Source organism: Thunnus thynnus, chromosome 5 (genome assembly GCF_963924715.1).
Source record: "Thunnus thynnus chromosome 5, fThuThy2.1, whole genome shotgun sequence".
Lineage (NCBI taxonomy): Eukaryota > Metazoa > Chordata > Actinopteri > Scombriformes > Scombridae > Thunnus > Thunnus thynnus.
In genome coordinates, this window is record NC_089521.1 from 15,677,443 (window position 1) to 15,692,699 (window position 15,257).

Sequence of the window (15,257 nt, forward strand, 5' to 3'; positions counted from 1 at the left end):
GCTTACACACTGTTTCACTAACCCCAAATCCACTTAAAGCCTGTACTTCTCAGCCATCAAAAATAAGGCCAGTGTATCAGATCATTGAAGAAATGTGATCAGCAGCTGCTTGCATTACTTTATTAATTGAAAGGGGAGGGACTGATAAGTTTAACTCCATTGTCTTCAGTTAGTTTATTTTGGGGAGGCTATGGATGATCAATTTCAGAGAGCAAAAAAACAATAAATCTAATTGATGACATATTAGTGTGTGGAGCATGTTAAGATGAAAAACGTGTTCGTAAAGTTGTTTTCAAATCTACAAATATGTCCATGTATCCATGTTTTTCTCACTGTATGTGTGTGCGTCTGTTTTTTTTTTCTTTGTGACTGATTCATGGATGAAGCCACTGGTGGTGTTATGATGTGGTACAGTAATCTGCCTTACATAACCCTAACACTGTTTCCAATGGGCAACATAATCCGTAAGAGAGCCCGTTTTTCTCTCCTGAGTACCAAAAATTTATGACAGGCTATAATTTGTCCTGCAGTGAGAGAGCACTCTCTCCACTGGAAACACAAACAGTATAAAATGCATTAGTCAGTCCACTAATCAATTAATGTATATAAGATGTTATTTCTGTTGCTAAAAGAAAAATATGAGTATAATTTTCCATCATAAAGATACATAATTTCATATAGACATGATGAACTTAATCAATACATGTAAAGGGTCAGACTTTGCTCAATTTTTCCATCAAGGCTTCACATACAGAAATATTTATATAGAAATAACTCCATCCAGGTATGCTATGATTTTTCAGCATAAATAATCTCTGCTGTGTGCCAAATATGCTGACATATCAAAATGTGGGCCATAGAATGTATTGAATATTTATTCAGTTTTAAGAATTTTTTTGTGCTTTCTTTGGTAGCTTTGCTGAAGCAGCAGTCTTAATGCAGTCTGGTTGGAGATCATTGTTTTGGCTGTTATGTAGGAGGGTTGGGTTCTGAAAGCAGGTTTCATCTTGGATCCAGTTCCAGGTTGGTAACATTGTTATGAGTCGAAAAAAATCTCTTGCTGTCTCTTGTATTTTGAATGTACAAAACATTCACATATGATTAAGCTAAATAGCATATTTGCAGTCTATCTGGCAAACATGAGCTTTAGTTCTTTGAACATCAGTCCTCGTGTTATATTCTTAAACATTAAGTTGTTACCACTTAACACTGATGAAAGTTAAACCAAAATGGATTCCATATGTGCAGAAATGATAAATCAATTAGTCAACAGAAAATCAACAGAAAATAAATTGGCTACTAACTATTTGCTGAATCAATTTTTTAAGCAAAAAAGGTAAAAAAATAAACTGATTCCAGCTTTTCAAATGTGAGTATTTTCTTGTTTTCATAGTCTTGTGTGATAAATTCAGTATCTTTGGGTTTTTGACTGGTGGCCTAACTAAATAATACATGTGTGGACATCATTTCGAGCTCTGGAACAATGTGATGGGCATTTTTCTGATTCACGATTAATTGAGAAAATAATCGACAGGTTAACCAATGATGACAATAATCATTGGTTGCAGCCCTAGATTCAACAGTGGATCTAAAAGGTTTTGGCTTTTATAAGATTATTTGATTCTGGATTTAAGTATGTTAAATTCCAACAAACCCCATCTGTCTTACATAGTACTGCATCAATATTTCAAAACTAGACCACACATTTCTAGGACGCATCCCTCTAAATTTCACCCATCTTTCACTCTCCCTGTGCACTATTCTCATATGTTTATCGGCCCACTTTTGCCTTCTGACTCTTTGAAGGCAGTTGGATAAGGCAGAGGGAGCAAAGTGGGTGGCGGTGGGTATGGTTACCATGGGGTAAGAGGCTTAAATCCAATACAGATTCATTTTAGCTTAAGCGTTCTAGCTCTGCCTTCCCCCCTCCAGTCTTCCTAGCTCTCTCTTTGTGTTTTTGTATTTCTGACCCCTACTCTTCTCTCTCTCACTCTCTGCACAACCACCACTTTCCATTTTTCTGTTGATATACCTTTGTTTTTCCATTCAAAAATAATTAAACAAGTCATATTTACACAGCTCATGGGATTTGTTTTTTATCAATATGACGCCAATGTTTCCCATCTTCCCATCTAATGTTCTCTTTACATCTGATGACTTCATTAATCCAAATCCTGCCAAATCTACAGTACATGAACTCATCTGCTCTGAGCAAACCGTGGCATCATCCCCGCCTTTGGTTCAAAAATGGTGAGATCTTCATGTTTAGATCTGACACAGACAAAAAGAGAGCGCTTCATTAGTTTAACCTTAATCCTACTGACTGTGGTACCAGCAGACCCCAGAGGTTTAGTTTATGTCATATCTCACAGGTGCTTTATTCTATCATTTCAATTGTTCATGACTTTGTCAATCAGTTTGTTTCTAATGACTTGTTTTCCATTTATATTTTAATTAGTGCTTTTTAAAAATACCAATGTATTAGGATTCTGGGGGACTTCAGGCAAACGCACCCAATTTCCCCAATGCAGTTTTAATAGATGGAACTATTTATTGAGTTCATGTTTATCAGGGGTCCTAATTTATAGTATCACATACAAATGGGAGGGTGCACTCTGTCATTTTGAAGGCTTTGTGGAGAGATTGTATTTGGGATAAAAGCTGCAATAAAGAAAAGTATATGTTTATGTTTTACAAAATATGCAAATTAACTAACTTTCCTAAAATGATAATAATCTGTTTTTTCAGATACATTAATTACATAACTAACAATATTTTGAGAAGAAATAAGTTAATATTTTGCTATGATGGTTGTTTCTGACAGTAGTTTATTCTTGGGGTCCCCAGGTTAGTAGTCCTTGTATGTTAAATATGTTGGTAGGATGAGGGTTAAATGCATGACTCATACATGCGTGTGCCTGAGTGTTTGTGTGTGTGTGCGTGTGCATGCATGTGCGTGTGCGTGTGTGTGCGTGTGAGTGTGTGTCGATTACTGGAGACTGACGGTGGGTGAAAAAGCTTGAGAAATTGATCTTGTAAATGAGTCAGTGGCAACCACATCAAATGTCCTTGGCTTTTAAAGATGATGATGTCACTGTAAAGTAGGCACTGATGGTTAGAAGGCAGATTAATAAAAGCAGACAGCACCCCCACCCCCCTTTGTATTCATATCTATTTTAATATTATCAGATTATCTTTTTCATCTCTTCTTCTTATTTTTGAGTGGTAGGGAACATATACAGTATCTAAATTGATTATTGTATCATTAAAGAGTTATTCGAGCTTCTATTTTCAGACAAAAAAACACACTCTGTGATAGTGAGTGTGTGTGCCTGCATGTGTTAACAGGCAGCCAGTATGTACAGTATTAGACAAGCATAGATGATAGTGTGCTGGTTTGACAATCTCTGGTGTGGATGTGACAGGATCAGAGATCACAACTGTGCAAATGAACAAATGTGGGCTGCAGAGATTTTTCGAGTATGAGAGGGGCAGGGAGAAAAAGCTCAACAAGGAACGAGAGCCGAGGACACAGAGATGGTAGCAACACCTTAGTAGTGGCAGTGAATCTGGGTGTGCCATTGCAGCAACATGACCCGCATCAGCAAATGCTAATGTTATGCTGACTTGTTTTCTTCAGGATTCTCATTTTGCTCAGCCTGTCACATTTCAGATTAGATGGAGACTGATTTGATGCAGGCCTTTTTTTTTTTCAAAATGATAATGGAGAGTGAAGATGATTCTCTCTCCAGCTCTGAAGCCTCAACTTCAAATCTTAATCATTAAGAACGATCACAAGCAGATGGGCTGAATGCAAGGGACGTCACAGTGCGGCATACACAACATGGTGTGACAGGCACTGCAAGCTCACTTGGATGCTGTCTAAACACCAAGCAGGAACATGGACATGTAATGTCAACACTGCAGTGGTGGCTGCATCTCACTAGTCTCATATGGATTTTGAAATCAAAATAATACAGAATATTTTAGAAAAAGACAGCATTACAGCATCACACAGATGAGTTTGTGTTTTTACCCTTCAAGAGGAGGACAGAGGCCCTTCTTTAGGACATTATTCTGCATTTGCAGCTTTTCACTGACACACATTACTTAAGCTTTGCAGTTTAGGGGAAATGAGGACACACTCTGTTATGACATGCATTGCAGGGCTACAGGAGAACTCAAACGCTAAGCAGATGAGAAGACAAACAAAATGGAATCTGGAAGCACAGAAGAAAAAGGAGCAATAGAGCAGATCAGAAAGGGGATAAGGGAAAAGGAAATTAAAAGCAGATGACAGACAATATTAAAGGGCCAAAGTCTCAAAAAAAAACAAAAACCTTTATTTATTTCACTTACTTGTACAGCATATAGCCATGCAGATTGTTTTGGTTTTATTTGTCCAGGTTTTGATGTGTCTCTAAGATTTCTGTCTCAACCTCACAGTGGAAGAGAATATATTTTTTCTCCACTTTTTTATTGGAATTATTGTACTTTTTATTGTTCCTTATGCTGTGGATTATCCAGAGTAAAAGTGCCATTGTGTTTGAAAAGAGAGGTTGCTAGTGAACTTTGTAATTGTAAATTTTCAGTGTTGTGAGCACTAATGACATTGGAGTGGCAGCAGAGAGACTAATATCTCAAAACCTGGGCAAATAAAATCAAAACTATCTACATGGCTAGATACCACAACAGGTAGAGTTTTTAGTAATTTTGGTGAACCAACCTTTTAAAGATGCAACTGTATGTGTATATAAATCATTACCACATCTATTTCTGGGACATTAGTGTAATTAGATTCAAAAGTGTATTCTGCATTTTACATAGAGTGGCACCAGGTAAAATTCCACAGGAAATCCGTTTTATTGTTTCTCGCCACTGTGAAAGTTTGCGCTGTGCCATATAACAAATAGAGATTTTTATTTCTCCAGTGCACTTTCTATTCCAGTTCCTTTGATTCCCTACCTGTCTTCTGTATCCTTCTGTTTCTCCATCTCTCTCTCCAACCCTTCACCCAAAATCAAACATGGAATTTCCTTCTACTTGTGTGTTGGTGGCAGCTGCCTTGGATACAGCTGCACCGATGTGGTGATTTTCCACTGTGTATCACACACCCACAACGTAGCTTCCCTGAAGACTTGGGTGAGTGAGGAGCTCATTAGTGACCTTCTTTCTCCAGGTTTGCTTAAGGGACTATTTTAGGATTTTGACAGATAGGAAACCTCCAGCTCCTCAGTCTGTGTGTGAATCCAGGTGGAAAGGTCTTGATGCCCTTACACCCACAGACTATGCTCAGGTTGACACTGTTTTCATGTTGTAATGAAAAAAATGTCACTTTTAGCTATAAAATATATTGTTTCACAATGTCTGGCACCAGTAGTCACATTACAGTGGTACCAATGCAATAAGGCGACTTAGTTTCACCACGCTATATACAATACATACAATTTTACTGCTTCATCGAAATGATAAAATCATATAAAAGATAGAAATTAAAACTAGAACATTTGCTTTCACACGACTAGTCTTAAAAAGTCTTGTCCATATGATAAATAACAATTTATCCTTATTTAATTCTCTGGATGTTTGAACAGAGTTGTATGTCTTTGTATGTCCCAGGATTTTATGACATTTAAAATGGCCACTTTTTCACAGCAGACATTTTGACATGTCAAAGCAGTAAATGCACAGGTGCAATTAATAACAATAATTATGGATGAATCCCATGATGCAATGCATGATGGTTCACCTGTTCTTGGACAGTTGTGCTTGTTCTGCTATGACAAGTCAATACGTCTGTTGTGAAAAAGGTCTGTTACTATTACACACACACACACACACACACACACACACAGGCCCAAAGTTAATTATAAAAGGAAAACCCTTTGATGTTCCCCAGCCCAGGACCTGTGCTGTTACGATAACAAGGGCTCATTTAGAAGGATGAAACATTGAAACACTTGTAGTGAGCATTTTCTACTTTATTCTGCTTGAGAATGATACAGTTTCATGGACATATTTAATTTTACTCTGTTTTGAATATACAAAGCCAATTAAAGTATCTCTGTCAAGTTCTGTATATATCAAATTAAAGATTTAAAAGACTTTTATCCCAAAAATATGTGTTGTAATTTACAGAGACAAAGGTGTTAACTGAAATGAAGCTCATATTGTTTGAATTGATTGATTGTGATGTAAAAAAGCCTCAGACTCTTAGCAGTTTTTGAGTGGACACAAACTTAATCATCATTGTCTGATCAGGTTCATGGTCAGGTTAGGTTACACTGATGACGCTTAGACAGCTGCAGCGAAGCCAACACGGTTGTTGGTGCGGTCGTAGACGGAGTAGTACTCTCTGAGGAACACATCTCCAAAGATCCACAGAGGCTCACTAGAGGGCAGGTAGGTGGGGGTGATTGCCACGTAGCAGTACTCTTGTCCATTCTGGTAATACTGGAGGTAGAGACAGGAAATAGAGAATGTGCATATCATTGTATGTACAGCCACAAACAAAAACATGTTATGTACAGACACACAGAAAATCATGCTAATGTTAGGCATACCTGACTGATGTAAGCAGAAGGAGACAGAGGCAAGGGAACACCGCTGAGGACAAAGTAGAAAGTTGGCAAGTTGTTGACCTGGTTGCAGTCCACCATGAACTAGAGACAAAGAGCAACAAAGAGATACTGTGTGAAAGGGACAGAAACTTAACCAGAAACAAACTGTTCCAGTTTGTACATCATTTCCTTTCAACCCCGCCAGTCTTAATCACTTTCAGTGTACAGGCATGTTGTGTGACCTTGACTTGACTGCTCATAATAGTTTTTAAATGGTGCAACCTGAGGACAAAGTATGAGGAACAATAATGGTGACTTACTTTCTGACTGCTTCATCTGTGTATTTGTGTGTGAGAGGGAGCATCTTACCATTCCATTGTCGTTCTCTTGGGCTCCAATGGCTTGCATGATGCCAGACATGAACTGGCCTGGGGCTGTCAGCATGGAGGTTCCAGTATCCACAACGGACTGGCATCCTCGGGAGCACCAGCCGGTCTCCTGACCATTGATCTGGAAGCTTTAGTGCACCACACATTCCAAACCACCAAGTTAGTTTCTCATGCAGTCACATTACCACACAAAATAATCATTAATCTAGGCAGTCATTTGATACTTCATGTTGATAAAAATGTTGAAAGATTCAGACCCTTCAACGCCAATCTGCCAGTAGCTCTCAGAGGTGACAGGGGTCCAGTAGATGTCACCCCGGTACATGCTGGTATCCACTGTTCCGAAAGACAGCACGCTGCCCTCTCTTCCATCCCTATACCAGACAACAATACCGAACTTAGCTGATGGCTGTATTAGATTATCTGTTTTGTATCTGTATACTGTATATGTGTTACCTCTAGAGGTCTGGTGTCAGATATATAGTACCTGGAAAGGTAGAAAGCAAATAAGTTGGCATCCAGCAGTTTGTGAGTAATCATGTTGTCCATGACAGGGGTCTCTCCTCCAGCAGAGATAGATGGGTAGGCCAGGCCAAGGATGCCATCAAACTTGGCCACCGCAAAGGTCCGACCAGGCTCGTTTGTGCTCAGACCAACCTCTTGGTTAGGGATCACAATGTTGGAAACCTACAAAGTCCGAAACACAAAGCAATATGTTGTGTGACAAGAAAATCATATATTTGTATACTCATTCAAGCTACAGCCAGGTATGGCCACTGTCATGACTGTGCAATCATTACAAATGATCTTTTTAATTCTATGTGATGAGTAGAATTGTCTTGTCTTTTCACTAATTCAACATTTAACATACACATAAAACAAAAAAATGCTGCACTGGTGTTTGTGTGTTGAGACTTTCCAGTATGATGCCACTCTGGTTACGCCTTTGTTCGGGATGTATTTACTGTGAGACTGTTTCTACATCACCAACTCAACATTCTAGTTTGTGACGGGTTCTCTGTTTCAGTACTTATTACTCTAGTCCAGTGTGCTCCAAGTGAATTTTAAAAAATGGCAATAACTTCAAACCAGTGTACTTGCTTAGTTCGATGGTTTAGACTCACAGCGAAAGTGTCATATCCAAAGGTTCCATAGAGGCTTCCAGCTCCATAGGGCAGGTAGAAAGATTGACCTTTGGCAGTGAAGGTGGAGGACTGCTGGGGGTTGAACTTTTTGTGTGTGTCTGTAAATGGCATAGATCAGGATTATCTCCGGAGCAAGTGCCATAAACATGTCCTCATGCCATGCAGAGCCTTCTGACATATTGACAATTCACTTGATTATAGAAGTCACAAGCTAAATTCCAAGTGACCGAAAATGCTTAATGGCTTGACTGTAATTACACTAAAAATCTACATGTACAATATGTAATCTCTTGGAAACAAGATGGCAAACTGGAAGCTCTGCATGCTTAGCCTATATCAGCTGTAAGTCTTCAGAAAGTACTTCACGTGCAAATACGCCCTGAAGAAAGTGACAGATGAGGGATTTTGTGGTGGGAAGCTTGTTGATTTGTACTCACTGCAGGCCTGAGTGTTACAGTAGACGGAGTTCACCCACAGATTGGACGAGCCAGTGTCAAACAGCACCTGGAAGGACTGGGGGGGTGTTCCAATGCTGATGGCTCCATAGTAGGTGGTCTGGGCAACACATCAGTTAGAGGAAAAAGAAAGTGGAGAGCACAAAGAAAAGAAAAAACAAATCTATCAGTGAGTTACTGCTTTAATCAAAATGTTGTGTGTATAGTTTGTGATAGAAGCGATTTCTTACATCAGCGTAGTTGTTGATGTACATGTAGGCAGCGGTAGCGAACTCGGGCCTGTACTTGATAGCGGGGTCCTGGTAAGGCAGCTCGATCCCTTTCTCTCTCAGGGACTCACGCAGAGACTTGTGCCTCGTCAGAGGGACACTGAGAAAGAAGGCAGCAAAGACACAAAGATTTTCACTTTAGCGGTAAGAGGATCTTGAAGTCAAAGGCCAGATGTTGCTCACAGATGAAACAAGTTTGTTAATACAGAATTGAGAAAAATAGAGTTTGTTTCCTTACTTGATTCCCTCAGCGAGCACCACACAGACCAAAACAGCAACGAGGCACTTCATGATTCCTCCTGTACACACGGCACTACCGAATGGGTACAACTCAATGCAGACCTGAACAGACTTTATATACTGTACACCTGTTGAGTCCCATATCAGCCAGACTATTATCACAAATTCAGCCATATCAGCTGAGTCAGGGTGACCCTCAGTGTTTTTTTCTTAGAATCTATGTACTTAAGTTGCACATTCAACTTTGATAGGAACATTCCACAAACACAGCCAAAAATCTCCTAATTGTAAAAAATGATATAAGATGTTATTCAGTTGGGTGTATCCAATGCGATAATATAGTGTTAACACTGAATAATTCATATGGATACCTCAATTTAACATTTTAAGTGAATTACAGTAACAACTACTAAAGTGATAAAGATTGCTTGTTTCATATAAAAATCATTACATGTCTGCTCCAAGCATTACTCACAGTTTTTTGTCTTTTAAAGAAATGGATGCTGAGCACAGAGCAATGAATTTGAATGATTAATTTAGATTTTCTAGTATTTTGTAGTAAGAGCTCACTTTTGTTTTCCCCAAAAACTGTCTGCATGCTGTAACAAATCCTCAAGATGCAACTTTAGTACAATTTTATCTGATTAGATATACATATCAACATCAAGGTTAAGTTTAATAGTCGATGTGCAACTGTACTTTTTTGTAAATGGAAAATAAATGTTTTATATCTAGGCTTCAGTATCAATATCACCTTAACCTAACAGTTTTATCTCAGCACTTAGCTAACTTATCACTTCTGATATTGTTTAAATTTGATAGCTTTTTTTCTTCTGATAAAATAAAGTCCCAAACTTCAGTCCTTGTTTTTTTACACCATACTGTTATATAAATTTTAGAGCTTAAGGACACACAATTAAAATAAAAATTTGATCATGCCTATTAATTGTTTTAACTAGTTTATAAAGGTTTACAGTGACAGACATCATATACTTCATATAACTTAATTTGCATCCTTTCTCAATAACCACTCTTTTACACTTTAATATCTCCTACATGCTAACAGACTTTCTCTCCTTGTATTTTCTGTCAGTTGCACATTGTAGTACATTAACACAGTAGCATGGAGGAACTCTGATCACTGTGACTTCTTCATTACCCCCTTAGTTTTACTTTTAGATGCATCAGCATGTCCTCGTTTGCTCCATGGGACAAATGACAGGACTCTTTATGACTGTATGATGTAAGCTTGCATCCGTACGTAATAAGTGGAGTGTCCTTTTCTTAGTAGGAACGCTGCAATGCAGCATTTCCTTTGATACATAGCAAGCCAACTGCTGTAGAACCAAGAGCCTGCTGAAACTAATGGGGCAAAGATGAGATAGAGCCTAATCAAGAAAACTTGCAATGCCACGGCTCATTACAGAGACATATAAACTTCCTTGCTGTAGTGTGCTGGTGCTGTAAATGGAAGTTCACAAACTCTGGTGTAAGAGGCTTCGGCCGATCATTCCAATTCCGGTTCACTTCCAACTCTGTTTATAACATCAACAGTAGCTTATACATACAGTATGTAAGCTAAAAAAATTCAGCCAACTTAATTTGGCATCTAATGTCAGTGCTTTATGTGTTGCTGCTATTATTCAACACCATTTAAGTGTGTCACACATGGTTAGTGGGATCATTACCAGAGAAGGGAAAATAGAGGACATGGGTGTTTGTGCGGCTGCCTGGGTCCAGTATATGAGACACTAAGACCCAGATAGACCATGACAGGCCATGAGTTAGAGCAGGTTTCCCCTACAACAGTGCACAGTGTGTGGGCATCAATCAATGAGAAATTCCCCTCTGGAGCGTTCACTGATGAAACAGGCATATTGCAGATATCAGTGCGCTTATTTACAACATGCTGTGAATATACTGTCTCTCATGTGTTTCCAGGCCAGCCCACGACATCAGCCTGGAGGAGTTTGATGATGAAGATCTCTCTGAAATCACAGATGACTGTGGGATTGGACTCAACTATGACTCTGATCCTTATGAGAAGGTGAGACTCCTTTGTTCGTATGTTGTTTCTTTAATTGATATTTGACCTTTTCGTGTACACTCTTGTGCTTTGTGTCTTGAATATGTAAACATGCAAACTTACAGCGTGAATTCATGTGTAAAGGCACATCACATCTGTGTAAAGTGAACAGCTGTACATGAAAAACAGTGCAAGTCTTTTAACTGTTTGCAAATGTAGACCATTGTATGACTTTGAAACTTTAATTTGAATTGTGCATGCTATTTTGTTTGCTTAATTGTACAGTATGAATAACAGTTCTACAGATGTGCACCTTGTTCGTCTGTTGTTGCTCTTCTGCATTTGCTCTGCATGACTGCTTATCATAGCTGATTAATAACAACCTGAAGGTGATGCAGGCTGGGAACATGGCAAGTGCAACAACAAGGAAAACATATAAATGCAAACAAGCTAGAGTGAGAATAAACTGCAAAGTATGATGGTGGCAGAAAGAAAGCAAGCAAGAAAGAGAGACAAAGACTGACCTTGTTTTATAGCTTTCTACAGTTGATAAATGCTTATTTGCATACGGCTATCTTATGTAATCATTGTTCTAGCTCTAGATTTTTATCTACAGGTTACCTAGCTTACCAGCAGTCATTACAGTAGTGACCATAAGCCTCAGATAGCCATATTACACCAGTGAGCTGAATGCAGGGGAAAAAATATGACACATGCATGGCTTTGACTTTGTGATTATCATACAGATCATTATAATGCATCATACATGCTTGTATCTGAGCAGATATCATAAACTCCTCAGCATGTAGAAATTCCACTAAGCATCCTATTCAAGCAGCTGTATTATGAAGTTCTGTATATGCAAATAATCGAGTCATTAGCTGTATCATCCCACATGTACGACAAGCTTAGACCTTAATTTCTAAGTACTACTATCTCATATCCTCTCTCTCTCTCTCTTTCTCTTTTTTCATATCTCTTTCTCTCTCTTGCTCTCTCTCTCCATCCTGTGGGATGTAAATGTTTTACGCTTGTGGCTTGGAGCCACGGCTGCAGCAGAGGGTGGGTGACCCAGTGCAGTTTGCTGCTATGCAGAGACAACCTCCTTCCCTCCCTCCCTCCCTCCCTCCCTCTCATGTGTCTTCCCTTCCCTCCCTGCTATGCAGAGTGTTGCTCGGAGACAGAGCTCAGATTCCCTCCCCTCTTGTTCTCTGCCACTTCTCCACTCCCCCTCCCCCTTATAGCTTTCCTTCCCTCACTTACTTTCTCTCTCCCTCTCTGTCTTTTCTGCCGAAGTGACTAGGAATGGGGGATTTAGCTCAGGGAGGGTTGCTTCTGAGGGTTAAGCTCTCGGTATAAATCTGTGCTAGATATTTTGCTTCCTCTGCTTTAATCCACCAATGAAACACATTATGGATAGCTAGGCAAAGCCCCTCTGTAACAAAGCTGTTTTCGCATAGCATGTGAGAAGACCTCCAGAGAATGAGAGGTCATACAGTAGTAAACCATGCATCAGTGCTCTCTTTCTCTCCTCTGCCTCCCACATACAGACACACGCACATCAGACACACATCAGCAGAGGCCCTGACTGCTCACTTCACAAACAGGAAAGCACAGGGCAGAGACAGTGTCGGTCCTTGTTACATTACATCATTGCTCAGAGGAAGTCATCTTGCTGACATGGGATGGATAGGACACACACCCAGTTCCCCCCTGAATGTGTGTGTGTGCATGTGCATTCAAATAACAGGGAAAGAAAGGCGAGGCAGAGGATTTCATGCTCATACTATTTCATACGGTGTCTGATTTTGCCTGCATCAGTAGGGTTGGTGACATGTTGTCAGCTCATCAGCAGCAGCAGTCCCACCCTCATGCACTGGAACATGCTGATGAAGAGAGAGGCTTTTAGTTTTTCTGTCAGTATGATTTGATCGTATTGGGCAGCTTGTCTTTGATGTTTAGGAAGAACAGCCAATCTAAACAGTGAGATGATCCTCTCACCCGAATCCCCAGCTCTGATTAATTCCAATTGGTTATGGGGTTCGGGTCTTAATCTTCATAACCCTTTAGATCAGTATTTAGCCTTTGAGCTCACCCATACAGGCAAACCGAAACAAATAGACACATAAGTTGCCTTAACATGGCTTATTCTGTCATCCTGTCATCCAGAGCTGAAGGCAGGCAATTAAAAATCATTCACATGGGTTTGTTATCAATGTCTGATTTCCCATCTCTGAGGAGATTTTAATTGCTGGCCAAATGCTGAAATGCTACAGCAGTTTTTGCTCAGGCTGTCCTTTTCTGCTATCTGTGATACCACTGGGGGTTAGGCTTGACAATGTGTTTTCCACCGTGTTTTGTTTTTTTTCTCTTGACCTTTCTGTCTTTTTTTTTAACCCAGCATATCAACATAATAAACATGAAAAGAGACTACAACAGAGAGTGCCCCTCCCTTTTTTGCTTCTGAACCTTCCCTCTCATACACACCCCGTTTCTTTCTGCCTTGTCTCACCCCTGATTCTTCACTTCTTGTCTCTCTAATATCCTTCTCTGTCTCCCCCGAGCCCTCAATGAACGCCGTGAGCACATACATTATTCAGTATGTGACAGAGCTATGGTGTCTGTGTCTCAGCTGTGGTGCTAACCTGGGTTTAAAATGTGGAAATTTACAGAAACACTGATAGATGGAGGCCATTACTCGCTAGGTGGTCTTGATTAATGGGGGGGTTAATCGACATCTGTCATACTTTCCAGTGTAAAACTCATCAAGATGATATGCTGTATTTGGTACAGGGGTTTATGTGGGCATACATGCACCCATGCAAATACACACAAGCAAACAAAACAAATGTAAGAGATGCATTTATTATAGTGGATATGTAGGCATAGCTTCATTTATTGATAAGGATGTGAGCTAAATGCAAAAAAACAGTAATCAGTAAATCTAAATATATATCTAAATATTTTAACAGGACTGACTGACTGCATTCATGGTCAATCAACAGTTGTACATTAGTCTCTGTAAGGATGCATGGCACCTCCAATAGACTCTTCCTGTTGACCCGCTGTACATTAGATCTTCAAAGAACACTTAATTCTTAGCCTCCACTTATCTGAGATTTATGAGTCCCTGGCGCCCTTTTCACTCGCACAGCTGTGCAGCCAGTGTTCACTTGAGGATCATGTCCTCAGTTACTCTAGTCTGTCCAGTGCTTTGCTTCACTCTGTCAGCTGGTCAGATCAGAAAGCAAGATGGCCCGACAGTTCCTCCCTAGGCCTCTTCTCTCACTACTGCTGAGGGCAGTGCTGTAGTAGAGCTGCCATCTTCTGATGTTTAGCAGCAGAGTCAGTGGGTATAGAATTAGCCATAGTGAACAAGCCTGTGGTCTGCTAATTAGAGATCAAAAAGCTGCCCTGCCTTTATCTTTTTTTGTATTATGTTCAGTAATATTTCTTTTCTATCTGATCATCCAAAGACACTATTGAGCTGCTGCCAAAGAGCAGAGCTGTTAAATAATACTGTCAATTGGTGTTTATTTGGTTGTGTTTATGAGTACTGCATGTGTCCAGGTGTATCTGTATATGATAAAGGGAATACCATTTTGATTTCAGTTTGATTTACTCTCTGATGCTTGTGAATATGAAAAAGACATTCACATCTCCCCTGCCTGCCCGCAGCAGAGCATGCTTTACATAAGTCTGCAGGGTGACAACTGAGGGACAGTCATGAGGCTGGATGGGGTGTCCTTGGGAACTGGAGACCATAGGGATCGATTCTCGCCGACACACAACTCTTATTTATAGTTCTCTCTTTTTCTTTAAGCCTGCATGGCTGTCTGTCAGGTGGCCTTGCTAAAGGATGTCTCCTGACAGTGCAGATTATTCTCCCAGGCAGATCTGGCATTTCCACAATCCAGCTGATAGATCTCTGGATTTTTACACTGTCATAGAGTTAAAGTTTGCATATCCTGAGTGATGGATTTTAATGAGTCAGTGTGAGGAAAAAGGAAATAGCATTGTGAATCTTGACAGTAGGTCTCATCACATCTTAATAACTAAATCGCAGAGGAAACAATATGTTAAATAAAGTATGCATATTCATGTGTACTCCCCAGGTAATGGAATGAGTGTTGATTTCTGTTGGCCGTGGTATAAAGTGGATGAACCAGGCAT

At 39.8% G+C, this 15,257-nt stretch overlaps 2 protein-coding genes across 4 annotated transcripts in view; one reads left to right on the forward strand and one right to left on the reverse strand.

Annotated features, from left to right (window-relative positions):
* Window positions 1-15,257, forward strand: part of mapk8ip2 (mitogen-activated protein kinase 8 interacting protein 2) — a 30,570-nt gene that overhangs the window by 2,126 nt on the left and 13,187 nt on the right. For all 3 annotated transcript variants that reach the window (XM_067589517.1, XM_067589518.1, XM_067589520.1), the window contains exon 2: window positions 11,000-11,105. In XM_067589517.1, the coding sequence (XP_067445618.1) occupies window positions 11,000-11,105 (106 nt within the window). The remainder of the gene's footprint in view (window positions 1-10,999; window positions 11,106-15,257) is intronic.
* On the reverse strand, window positions 5,976-9,131 carry LOC137183822 (gastricsin-like). The gene is made up of 9 exons (XM_067591111.1): window positions 9,057-9,131; window positions 8,780-8,918; window positions 8,532-8,649; window positions 8,074-8,192; window positions 7,437-7,636; window positions 7,207-7,323; window positions 6,930-7,077; window positions 6,564-6,662; window positions 5,976-6,453 (listed from the first exon to the last, which is right to left on the reverse strand). Exons 1-9 carry the CDS (start codon window positions 9,107-9,109, stop codon window positions 6,295-6,297), a joined length of 1,152 nt encoding a protein of 383 aa, XP_067447212.1. The 5' UTR covers window positions 9,110-9,131; the 3' UTR covers window positions 5,976-6,294.